The sequence below is a fragment of the Pollicipes pollicipes genome, unplaced genomic scaffold, assembly GCF_011947565.3.
Source record: "Pollicipes pollicipes isolate AB1234 unplaced genomic scaffold, Ppol_2.1 Scaffold_7231;HRSCAF=8579_pilon_pilon_pilon, whole genome shotgun sequence".
Classification (NCBI taxonomy): domain Eukaryota; kingdom Metazoa; phylum Arthropoda; class Thecostraca; order Pollicipedomorpha; family Pollicipedidae; genus Pollicipes; species Pollicipes pollicipes.
Genome location: NW_023597034.1, coordinates 6,474,262 through 6,486,582, shown reverse-complemented (window position 1 = coordinate 6,486,582; position 12,321 = coordinate 6,474,262). Strand labels below are relative to the sequence as shown.

The following is a 12,321-nucleotide window of genomic DNA, read 5'->3' as shown; positions in this document are numbered from 1 at the left end:
AAAAAGACAAACGGATGCGCTCAGGCTTTGCAGCGCATTTACACGCGACAGTGTTTTACAAAAAAAGTTATATGTGACCGGACCCTTAAATCTGTGCTGAAGCTTCTAAGAGAATGAATACATTGGAGCATTGATGAAGCAGTTGTACGGAAGTGCTGAGACGAGGCGTTATCATCACGGATGGGATAATTGTCGAGACTGTTGTCCCCATCTGGTGTCTTACTACGCAGATAACGTGTCGGCCGGTGAGAATGTAAGCCGTCCTCAGGTGTTCTTGAGTCCTGAGAAGGGCTGGGTGATGGTTCGCTTTCAGTCATGTACATATCATAACCTGGATAGTCTTATTGGGTTTGTTGGGATTCGAACGAGGGCATTCTCGTGCAACTTGAGCGCTCTTTCAACTGAACTCACAGGAAAGGACATCTCGATGTCTTATAAATAGACCAATGACGTGAAATTATCCCTATGTCAAAGAGGGTTAGCCAAGTGACCAAGTTTATTCTGACCATTTTGACCAAGTTTATTCATCAGGTGCAGCTGTAAAAACGTATCCCAAACGCAAAAATACCAGCCTATGGTGACCTTAAGGTCAGCTTAGGTCAACCTAGGTAGGATTCACAAGCCGATGACAAATTGCAAGTGTTAACCGGATCTATGCGACAGGTATAATGTTTTTCGGAGGTCAGAAATAATGTGATATACATCTGCAGCTACCCAAGATCACATAGCCTTGTACACCTTATACATAATGCTGTCCACGCTTGGTAAGGTATTTGTAACGAACTGAGAGCGGGCACGTTTGTGTGGACAAATTTAATGCACCACCTCCACAAACACGATATACAGGTGGCTACACGTGTCACACCCGTTTATCTAGCATCTCCGCTGCCGACAACGGAGGGCATTGGCCTTGGATGACCTCATATGAACTTGCATGCTCTCGCGTGGCCTGTTGTGGGCTCATTATGCATTAAATTATAACACATGTTTTTCAGTGGTGTATCTAAATCATGTGCCAAGAAATACCGGATAAAATTTATTTTTCGAGCTCAGCATGTGTTTTGTAGACTGCACCCATATAGGTAGGTCATGACCTGGGCCAAGCTCATGTGCTCTATGATCATATCATCGTTGTGCATGTGAGCTAGTACCCTCCTCCCTTTATGTGAATACCAACACTACGCAAAAGCGCGTAAAATTTTTCTCACTTACGATAAAATATCAAAAAATCATCTGACTATAGGGCAGAAATCCTCTTCTCTCTAAAAATCTAACATATGCAATTGAAATGTATTTTCATCTTTTGATACTAAAACAAAATTGGGCAACTGGCAAATAATTCACAAAAAAGTTGCGTTTGGTCATAACTTTTCAGAGGTTGGTAGATAAAAAAGTTCAAATTTGCGCACAGGATGCCAAATTAATAGATAAACAGGTATTGGAAGTTTGGGTTAGTGCGAACGTTCAGATTTGAGCTCTGCTCGAAAATCTGGAGGGGAAAGTTATCTTCCTTCCAGCCGGGCGTGGGTTAAGCCATTCATCTTACAAATTGTCATTTCGGGACATTGACCACCACACGCGAACCCACTCGTCAGGCCCGCGCGTGGCGAGCTGAGCGATTTGGCCCTCACCTGTCACAGCGGGCGGTCCGCCCGCTGAACGGTTTCGTAAATGAGAGGATGATGTCCCGGCCCATCCGATCCAGTGAAGGAAATCAGACGCTTTGAAACGTGTTTGATTTATGAACTTGGCACGCTTCGATCATGCAAGCGGCATCATTCAACCCGGCATAACATTTCATTTCTGGAAACGTGTCACTTACCACAGTTTGTGCGAGGTCATCACGTATCGTGATATGACCCGCACTCCAGTTTAAGTTTCCAACCTTTTTCACCTCAAAAACCTTAACTGAACTTATGTGCACATTAAAATCACAGATTGATATCAATTTTAGAACATTAGGCTGCCCGACTTAGCGACCATCACGCAGGACTATGTTTGCATATGTATGTATATATATATATATATATATATATATATATATATATATATATATATATATATATATATATATATATGTATATATATATATATATAGCACAATATTATACATATATATATACATATATATATATATATATATATATATATATATATATATATATATATGTATAATATTGTGCTTACATATCTTGCATTACTTAGCGGTGAACCCGTTATGACGTCTGGAGATCAGATCGCTCTGCACTTTGGGCTCTCTTTTATACAAGTTTCGTGAAATCGGAGGAGTCGATGTCTGCTGAATATCGATATCGAACTGCTGCGAGCTTTACCCACGTATGCCACTGTGGGAGCATCATCAAGGGCAATTTTAGCGACGCAATATCATCGTCACTTCACGGCTTCATCTGCGAATTTCGTGCCTGAAGGAGCCTGGCTTCTGGTTCCAGGGCAGCGACTTCAGCGGCGTGGCGCGCAGCCAAGCAGATCCACCAGCACGTCAGTAGCGGAAAAGTGGACTTTTGAACACTTTTCAACGGACATTTACCTTCGGTGCGCTGTGATGCATTGCACACATTACCTTGTTTGTACGGCTGTGACCTTTGTACCCCATGAAGGTCGTAATCTCGCCAAAAGAGCTGGAGATCCAGCCTTTTTAACCACTAAGCCCGGTCCCATCGGGGTGCTTCAAGCGTCTGCAGTTACTGTCCGCGCGGTGCCCCCCCCCCCCCCTACCTTCAGTGATGCGTATGCGCGTGCTTGGTAAGGTGGTAAGTCCATGTAATTAACGGATATTCGTTCGGTGAAGCGTCGGCCGTTCACGGGGCTGCAGAAACTGCACCTCGATGTTGGCCGAGAACTGAGACGCAGCTGGATTTGTTCTCGCGGCTCGAGACTAAGTAGGGGGGGGGGGGGGGCGACCCGCCAACCGATTCAGGGAGCCGAACTGCACGTATGGTACCCGCTGAGGCCTCAGTGGCCGCTTTGGAGTGCAAGAACCGGGCTATGTGTTCGTTCAACAGGAGATCATGTGGCCATCTTGGAATGCATCAGCTAACTGTGTGTGGAATCTGTTAAGGCCAAAAGAACCGCTACGGGACGCGTGATCTGAGTTTTGTATGAATCCCGCTGAGTTCATAGCGGCCAGCATGGGACGCTGAGCCCGGGCTTTGTGCAGAGTGGCTGGGCTCGTAGCGCGAGTGTGACCCGGACTGTGAGAGGCCTACTGGGGTAGCAGCGACCTATTTTGGACGTTAAAGCTAAGCTGTGTGGAGTGCGCTAAGCCCACAGGGGTCGCCACCATGGGATGCTTGGTCCGGACTCTGTATGTAAGGTTCTGAGACCATAGCGCGCTTCGTCACATACCAGACTACCTGAGGCCTGTTCGCGAAACAGCGCGCCAGACACGGCGGTTCGCAACTATAGCATCATAAATTGTTCGACGAAGCTCAGCCGATATGTCCAAATTGCCCGGCTCAAACTGTCCAAGCTGACCCAGCCCGAGGACCGTTAGCACACAACTAGGGGAGGGACAAGAATTGATGGACGATACCGCAGCAAATTTGTCTGCAGAAGCGGAGAACACAGCATTTATTCACAGTATATTCCACCTACTGTGTCACTGTCCACCAGAAGTGCAGTCATTCCTGCCGGAATATTATGCACTGTGCGGGGCCGCACGCACCAGGGTGATAGCTGCCACGCGCGCAACACCGGCAGAGCGAAGGCTCCAACGACGTCACGCTACGCGACTGGACGAACTGGGCGCTGAAATAGTCCTATCCCTCTTGTACAGCCTTGGCATGGCGCGGCTGCGACGGCAGTCGGCTCACGCGTTTGAAGATGTCGGAGGTAGGGGCTGGTAGGGAGAGTGTGAGGTTCTAGGTAAGTAAGTATAGGCCAAACTGCAATGTATATATATATATATATATATATATATATATATATATATATACATATATGTGTATGTATTACCTGGAAAATTTCGGCGTAGCAGCCCCTGGCAACAATCTGAGCGCATGTACGTCGCAGATCCGAGTGCTTTGAGTTCAGTGCGCAATTGACGCTGATTTCGGCGCCTAGAGGGACAGTGTTGTCGGGAAAGGTCATGTTAGAAAATAGCATAGGACAAAAATGGGTTAAAAATATTTGTCCCAAAATATATGTAGATGCAGCACACTTTGGCGTGGTCTGAGCCTGAGCTTGGTGTGTGCAGGCACAGGGTTCAGCTCACATATTACTCTGTTGGTTTTTGTGGTACAGGTGCCAAGTATAAGAAAGGTTGAATGTCTTGTAATAAAAAGGTTTATGGTGAGCACAACAGCAGGAATATTGCAAGCAGTATCCTCCTAACAAAGTTGTAGGTTGTTATTTTTACAATGATGTTTGGTTAGTGGAATCCATGTGAGTAGTATATTAAATCTAGCCTTTAATTATTAGAGTTTTTAGAATGTTTGAGAATATTTATGTTTTTATTAACTTTTTGTTCTGTTGGTGTGGCTTAGTAACCACCAAAACAACACTTCTAATCTTGGTCAGCTTTTATGGGTACAACATGAGACAATGCACTGATGCAAAGATACAGATATGGCAGCCGTGAAAGGTAGTATATTGCATAAGACATTGATCAACATGTCTGAATGCCAAACAGAATATTAATTGTATGCATGCAGTGCTCAATTCTGACCAGATACTGTGCAATCCACCCTATGCACATCTGATCTATTGCACATTGTTTCCACTAGTTTTTTTAGCATCTGGTGTGAATTTCAGTTTGGTAATCCAAGATTCATTTCTTCTTGCAAGCTTGCATGCTGCTCCAGAAGCAACATTTTGGATACAATCTTAAATCTGATCTCTATCCAACACACTTTAGTAGAAGAATATTTTTGCTGTGGCAGCCATTGTGACATAAACAGGTCTAATATAAGCAAGTAGAGCTTTCATGTCAGCAGGGTTGTTACATCAGGTGTGGGATGACCATGGTAGAGCTTAGGGGTGAGACAGGATCTCATGAATTATTGCTGATGTGGAATGTTATATATGTTCAATTAGACTCAAGTCTGTCTTGGATAATTTTAAGGCATTTCAGCACTTTTCTATTCATGTCTTTCAGCTTTAATACAATATCAGATATATTTGCCTTGTCATTCATGAATGGAAGAACTAAGTCCAGTAGGTGATTCAGCATTTGTTTAGAGCAGATATCAGCAACTCCAGAAGCATACAAGTCTCATTGGAATGATGGAGTTCCAGCGGAAGCAAAGCTACTTGGAAATGCCAATTGAAGTTGGTGTGAGGGTAAGTTAAACATTTAGTGTTTTATGTAGTATAGGGTGTAGCTTCAATTCCTTTTCTTGTATCATTTGGTATCCAGCCTTGTTTATATGTCATATGAGAACTGTTCATGTCAAGAACTGGAGTTTAACTACAAATAGGTTGTTATGGAGACTTATGTGGTTTTGATCTGTGTGAAGTTTATTTGGGTCCAAATTCAAGTAATGTGTATAGTTTTATTGCATCATTCTGAAAAACAAACACACTACATGATGCCAATGCTGACTGGTGTGTGACTTATGTTACATTTGTAATTTGGGGTCTGTGGGCAATAATCTCATTATTGCAAGGGAGTCATCATTATAAATTTAGAAACTTTTCATACCCTGCCATTGCTGTCTCAGCATCCGGCTCTGTCTTCTTTGCTGTGTATAATGATTAAACTATGGCCTAAAGCTATCACTACCAAATCACTGTTAATGGTTCAAATCCAAGAATTGCTGCTCTGTGACCTGTGTACTGGTGTTTGTGAACTGTTCTCATCAGGCCAAATTTTGCCATAGAATGCTCACTCCATCCTCACTTCCTGGCTGTGGGTGACAAGTGTTCTGCTCTGACCCAGCTGCGGCCCGTGCTGGAGACGGACGACCCGCCGTCGGACGAGCGGGTCGAGCTGCTGCCCGGCGGCCAGGTCACGGTCGAGGGCCATCTGTTCGAGCCGACCTTCTGCCTGCCGGCGTCCGTCAGCCAGCAGGACCTCTACTTGGCCGCCATCGAGCCACAAGTCGAGATGATGCTCCAAGGTCAGTGGAGGCCAGCGCCGAACGCACGAGGGCACGGCGGCGCGTGATGCGTGCGTGGCACAGTGTTCATGTGGTAGCATGCGCTGTGACAGGCGGCCCGGCTCATTATTGGAGTGTTGGCACGAAACAGGCGCTATTCTTTAGGCTCTTAATGTCGGGTGCCGCTTCAAAATGACTGGGACGTCTACCGTTGTGTCTCCAGCCGTTCTGGCCGCGTTCTGAGAGGACCGGAGGCCGTCCAGGCTGCACCTCCTCTATGTCCTGCGCCTCCCCTCCCCACGTCACCGCACCGCTCCCGCGTGCGTCGCCCGTGCTGCGGCTCAAACCACGCACCTAGACGCTGCCGTCACGAACTGCTGTTAGGCCGGTTCCGTGCCGCCGCTCTCTGCCCCGACCGACGCCGCCCTGCCGTCTCCCCGCCAACCGGCGCGCCCCGCCGCCTGGCGCGCACCATCGCCGCTCACAGTTCACTATCGTCGCAGGCTACAACGTGGCAGTGGTGGCGTTTGGCCAGACGGGCTCGGGCAAGACCTACACCCTGGTCGGCCCGGACGCCACGTTCGCCATGACCGAGGCCGAGTTCGGCATCCTGCCGCGCGCCGTGCGCCACGTGTTCGCCGCTCTGAAGGTACGTGCGCCGCGGCTTGGCTGCATTGGATGTACGCCGGCACAGAGATTGGGAGAGCCGGGGCGTGCGGCGTACTCGCGCCGCACGTGCTGAGAGTCGGCCTCCGGAGTCCGCGTGTCGGAAGGGGGTTGGGGAGGGGGGGGGGTCGTTCAGGCAATGTTTGATGTTCAAATTGGTATGTTTCTGGGAGTCACGAGCCAGCACGCGTCATGTACACGGGTTTTGAGCGGTCGATTCGAACGACACTGGAGTCATCTCGTGCTAGGAGTGATGGTGTCGTGTGCGCCTTTTGTTCTCAAACCACCAGCGGGCGGCCGACGTCGCATTCGTTGATGGGTTTCGCGTTTGTCACTGCCCGATTGTGACGGGGCGGCTCGCCGCAGTCCGGAGCCGCTGGTCCTCCACTGCAGAACCGCGTGTAACGGTAACGCGCCCCGTCCCATGTCGTGCGGGCGCAGCAGACGGCAGACGAGGCGGTCGAGCACGCCTGCACCGTGCGCGCCAGTTACTTGGAGGTGGGCCAGGAGGAGGTCCGCGACCTGCTCAACTACGAGGCCGTCAGCTACCACCTGGACGTGCAGTTCGACTCGCAGGTCCGTCTTGCGAGCAGGGTGGGGGGGGGGGGGGGGGCGGAGGCCAGGGTCAACACCGACCCCGTCGACTGGCTGGAGGGTAGGGACAGCGTTGACGTGGTGAGCCGACTTGTGGCGATGGCCCAGAGCTGGAGTGTCTGTCGTCGTTTGTCCGTGACGTTAATGGCCCATGCGAGTCCACCACGCGTAGCGTTCTCATCTGGCTGTGTTCGTCTCGGGTCCACGGGGGCCTGTAACTGTGCCCGCACCTTGCACCTGTGTGTACCTGTGCCTGCACCTGCACTGGAATAGTTTCCGTGGTAACTGCTCTCTGTACGTGTTAGTGTGGGATCTTTCAGGGCGGCCTCAGCCGTCCCCCCCCCCCCTCCTCGTCCCCCCCCCCTCCCAGTGCCTCCTACTGTGGTGACGCCGCCGCTGGCCGGCGCCGCCAGGGCTCGCCGGTGGTGCCAGAACTGACGCGGCTGGAGTGTTCGTCGGTGGCTGAGGTGCTGCACTGCCTCGAGTCCGGCTCCTCGATGCGCCAGGCCGGCTCCACGGCCGCCAGTGACCTGCAGGCGCACACCGTCTTCACCGTGTGCGTCGACCAGGAGTGGGCCGACGGTAGGTCAGGCACCGCGTGCCGGCGCCGACGGGGCCGGTGGAGCGAGGCTTAGCTGTGGCGTGTTTGGTCCTGAGGGTTGACTAATGACGCGGAGTGGGTGCTGGGGGTGAGTTGGTCGCAGGCAAATATCGCGCCAGAAGACCTGCGTGTTTTGGTCTTGGAGTGTAAGATTTTGCAGTTATTTACTTACGCTGTTGGTGTGAACTCACTTTCATCAGGACTTCCTACCATGTAGTTACCTGCGGCGAGTGCGTCAGCTGGATATGCAGCCGAGACGATATTCTGAGGCATCGTAGACTGATTTTTATTCGGTTTTGTCCTCTGAAAACGTAAGCGCACGAACGCATACCGTTGAATTTGCAGTTGCAATGACTCGAACGTACTAATACGCATCGTTGCATGCACCGAGCACCGCCCACGGAAGCGATATGGAACACGTAATGCAATGACAGTATGGGCGTGTGTCACGCGTCCTTCCGTCACACTTTCACTTCAAAACCTTCAACCGCGACAGTGGCGACAGCGAGATCATCCACCACCGATGGCATGACACGTATTGCGAGCGTGTCCGCCAACCGCGCGCCGCGCGACCCACCGGCTGGTCCGGACGCCGCGCCGACACCGGTGCCCCGTCTGCCCGCCAGGCCCGCTGCTGCACGAGACGTCTTCGGCGCTGCACTTTGTCGAGCTGTCGGGCTCGGAGCTGCAGCCAGCGCTCGACGACCCGGACGACTTCACCATCAACGCCGGCCTGCTGGCGCTGGCCGATGTGACGGAGGCGCTCGCCCGCCGCCGTCGGTCTGTGCCCTATCACCGCTCCAAGCTGGCGGCCGTGCTCAAGGTGAGGACTCCAGCCGCACCCTCTCCCTCCCTACCCCCTCCCTCTTCCTCCCTCAGCGCCGCCACCGCCATCGCTGCTGCCACTGCCGCCCCTCCGGGCCCTACCACCGCTCCAAGTTGGCGGCCGTGCTCAAGGTGAGGACTCCAGCCGCCCCCCTCTCCCTCCCTCCCTCCCTCCTTCCCTCCCCCACCGCTGCCGCCGCCGCCAGTCCGTGCCTTACCACCGCTCCAACCTGACGACCCTAATCAAAATGAGGAAGCGCCTGAAGGGCGCCGCGCCGGCAATCGGTGCTTTGCGGTTATCAGTGTGTGCGCCCCCGGCTTTGTGAAGACGACTTCGCTGGGTGGTGTCGTCGCTCAGGCTGTGCAGCTGGACACCCTCGAAGCTAGTGGAGGGTGTCGCGGCGTTTCCGCCCAAATCGCTACATATCGCCCGGCCATCTCGGCGCCGGCGTCGGACGGCGTCAGCTCGCTCACCTCGGGGCCCTGTGGCCTGACGTCTGGCCTCGTGACCTGATCTCTGACCTTGTGACCCGTGGCCGCGCGCAGGACGTGATCGGCGGCAACTGCAAGACGCTGTTTCTGTGCTGCCTGTCGCCGGCCGACACGGACGAATCGCTGAACTCGCTGCAGTACGTGCGCCGGCTGCCGGCCGTGCACAATCTGGTGCGCTGCGGCGTGACGCGGCGGCCGCTGCCGGCGGCGCCGTCCGAGCCCGACTCGGGTCCGGGCCCGGCGCGCCAGGTGCACCCGGTGTACCCGCTGCGCCACGGGCGGCCCGGCTCGCCACGGCCGGAGCCCAAGCCGCCGGCGCCGCCCTGGCCGCCGTACGGGCGGGCCGAGGCGGCGGCGCCCGGCTGGCCTGCCGCGATCGGCGTCGGCCCGCACCCGGCCGAGCTGGCGGCGTACGGCTTCTCGCCGGAGATGGCGCTGGAGGCGCGGCTGGCGGGCCAGGTGCAGCTGTGCTCGCCGCTGGGGCAGGCTCAGCAGCAGGTGGGCAGCCAGGCGCCGGCGGGACAGGTGCCAAGTCAGCCCATGTCGCCTCGGCACCTGACGCAGGGCAACCCGGACCACGCGCACCAAATGCCGGGTCACGCACTGCCTGTTATCAACCAGATGCAGCTTGGCCTTGGCCAGTCCCGCCCTGAGCTGAACCGCTCACACCCCGGCCTGAACCGCTCGCACCCCGGCCTGAACCACTCACACCCCGGCCTGGCCCAGTCCCACCCGGGTCTGAACCAGAGCCTGCCGGCGTTCGGGCCGCACCAGAACCTGGTGGTGGGCCACATGCGGCAGGCGAGCGGGGGGCAGCCGCCGCTGGTGCACCCGTACCACCACCAGCCGTCGCCGGCCGGCCGGCTGGCCGAGCTGGGCTACACGGCCAGTCCACCGCTCACCAACCTCACCGAGCTCAGCTGCCAGCGCGCCGCCCTGCTGCACGAGAACGCGCTCGTCGACCTCTATCAGCGGCTGCACGTACTCGAACTGCACCAGCTGGCCGCCGCACAGCAGGCGGTGCTAGCTTCGCGACCGCCGCAGCAGCCGCCGCCGCCGGCGGCGCCTGAGAAACAGGAGGACGAGCAGCTGTTCCAGTGAGTCGGCATGTCCTGTTGCTTGGGTAGGGATGGCGGTTTCGCGGCATGCGGTCGTCTGTGTTGGGCGTACTGTTTTGTGTGATGGGTACCACTCACTGTTCTTGTGCAGTTTGATAACGTACGCTCGATTGAACATTTGCTAGACCCGTCTGTCAAGTGAGGGACGTCTAATATGTTTGGCGGTTGAAGCACGTTGGTTTTTACTGATGTGTGAGTTAGATGGACCAAACGTCGTTCAGCTTTTCATCGACCGCGTCGAACTTTGTAACTTTTTCAACTTCTCTGTCCGCCTAACCATCCTAATAATCCGGATCCCCGTCCTCACGGCGTGCGCTACCATTTCGCACCAGCGTAGCCCGCATCCCACGCCCTCGCCCGGTCGCTGGCGGTCGTTCTCGCCCCGAGTAATGACGGCCGGCCGCCGCCGCAGGCTGGAGTTCGCTGCGGAACAGTACCGCCGTCTGGTGGCCGGTGCCGAGCGTCTGCTGCGCGAGCTGGCCGGTCGCGGAGCGCTGGACGGCGAGCAGAGCGGCCGCGTCCAGCAGTGGATGTGCCGCAAGCAGGAGACGGACGAGTGCCTGCGCGCGGAGCTGGCGCCCGACGAGGAGGAGGAGCTGCTGCGCCTGGGCGGCGGCGACGACGGCAGCGGCCAAGAGGAGGAGGGCAGCGACAGCGCCAGCGCCGGCAGGACAGGTGTGGCGACGGGACCATGCACGGCCAGAGCGATGGGGTGCAGGTGGTGACGGGGTGGCGCTCCAGGGCCGGTGTGGAGGGTGTGACCACTGGCACAGCCGGAGTGGTGAGGTGAAGGTGGTGACGGGGTGGCGCGCCTGGGTCAGTGTGGAGGGTGTGACCGGTGGGAGGTTGCTCCGGGTGCTCCGTCCCGATGCACGGTGAAGTTGTGGATGCCGTCATCGAAAGCTCCCCGAATAGTGCGTGGGTGCCTTTTTGTGCTGCAGCCTGAGTAATGTACGTAGATGCATCGGCTTTTGACTCGCCAGCTGGTGAATTGGCGATTTAGTGCCATGTGGGCACGTGTTTGACACATTTTATTGCACATTTTAGCCATCTTCGCCGCACTTCAGCAGTAAGCGGGGGGGGGGGGTGCGCTGCCATAGATTTAGCGTCCCATCAAGTCAGCTCCTTTCCTCTTGGCTTAGTTCAGCACGTAGTTACGCCTGTACATGGTGAATAAGCCAGACTTGCCTCTGAATCGTGCTGCGCGCGCTGCTAGCTCCAGTGACGCGTCATGGTTGGCCGTCGCGGCAGTATCTGCCAGCCCCTGTCACCGCCCGGCCGGCATCGCCCTGACAGGCCGGCGGCCGCCGTGACGCCCTCGCTGTCCTCAGGCGGCGCAGCGGCCGGTGCCAAGGCCCGGCTCGCCACCGGCCCCAGCGGTGATCTCCGTGACCTGGCTGACCTCGGCGACGCCGTGGGCGCCCTGCGGCTCGCCGACGCTCCCGGCGCCGACGGCACGCGCTCAGGTCAGAGGTCGCGTCGCCCGGCTGCAGTCATGTGGGCCCAGCTCGGGCTGGCACGGCTGCTCCCTGTCCGCGCGTGGGGCTCGCTGAAATGAGGCCATGCTGAACCCGAAGCGCCCTCGTTGAGGCAGTGTATCGCCTTGTGAGGGTCGGCTGGTTTTTGGTTGTTCGACCCCGGGGTTCAGCGTCGCGTTTTTGTGATTTTATCGTGAATGGACGCAGGACTGTGACACTGAGTCACAGAGGCACGGTCGGTGCGGCGTCACGTAGGCAGGCGCTGCGCCTGCGCCTACGCTGGGCGCAGCGCTGGAGTGTGCGAATATGATACGGCCCAGGCGGACTGGGACCAGGCTCCACTGGCTCGGGCTAAAAAGAATCCGTGATTAAACGCCTGCGAAAAACATGACGGCAAATCAGCCACGGTTCCAATTGCTACGTAATGCGGAAATCAGGTTAATGATATTTGTGGATATTGGCACTTGTTTTTATGGATTGTCCATTTA

The 12,321-nt window shown here is 55.2% G+C and overlaps 2 protein-coding genes across 2 annotated transcripts; both read left to right on the top strand.

Annotated features, from left to right (window-relative positions):
- Window positions 1-5,244: 5,244 nt before the first annotated feature.
- On the top strand, window positions 5,245-9,298 carry LOC119109324 (kinesin-like protein KIF27). Its single transcript, XM_037232932.1, has 7 exons — window positions 5,245-5,301; window positions 5,900-6,080; window positions 6,563-6,708; window positions 7,167-7,301; window positions 7,733-7,901; window positions 8,547-8,700; window positions 9,292-9,298. Exons 1-7 carry the CDS (start codon window positions 5,245-5,247, stop codon window positions 9,296-9,298), a joined length of 849 nt encoding a protein of 282 aa, XP_037088827.1.
- A 408-nt stretch (window positions 9,299-9,706) lies between these two features.
- LOC119109323 (uncharacterized) lies at window positions 9,707-11,668 on the top strand. The gene is made up of 3 exons (XM_037232931.1): window positions 9,707-10,334; window positions 10,768-11,000; window positions 11,652-11,668. Exons 1-3 carry the CDS (start codon window positions 9,778-9,780, stop codon window positions 11,666-11,668), a joined length of 807 nt encoding a protein of 268 aa, XP_037088826.1. The 5' UTR covers window positions 9,707-9,777.
- Window positions 11,669-12,321: the final 653 nt, after the last annotated feature.

Coding starts and splice junctions, on each gene's coding strand:
- LOC119109324 (XM_037232932.1), top strand. CDS start 5,245: ATGGAGTTCCAGCGGAAGCAAAGCTACTTGGAAATGCCAATTGAAGTT. Junction 6,709..7,166: donor ACGTGTTCGCCGCTCTGAAG/GTACGTGCGCCG, acceptor GTGCGGGCGCAG/CAGACGGCAGACGAGGCGGT. Junction 7,302..7,732: donor ACGTGCAGTTCGACTCGCAG/GTCCGTCTTGCG, acceptor CGGCGCCGCCAG/GGCTCGCCGGTGGTGCCAGA.
- LOC119109323 (XM_037232931.1), top strand. CDS start 9,778: ATGTCGCCTCGGCACCTGACGCAGGGCAACCCGGACCACGCGCACCAA. Junction 10,335..10,767: donor GAGGACGAGCAGCTGTTCCA/GTGAGTCGGCAT, acceptor CCGCCGCCGCAG/GCTGGAGTTCGCTGCGGAAC.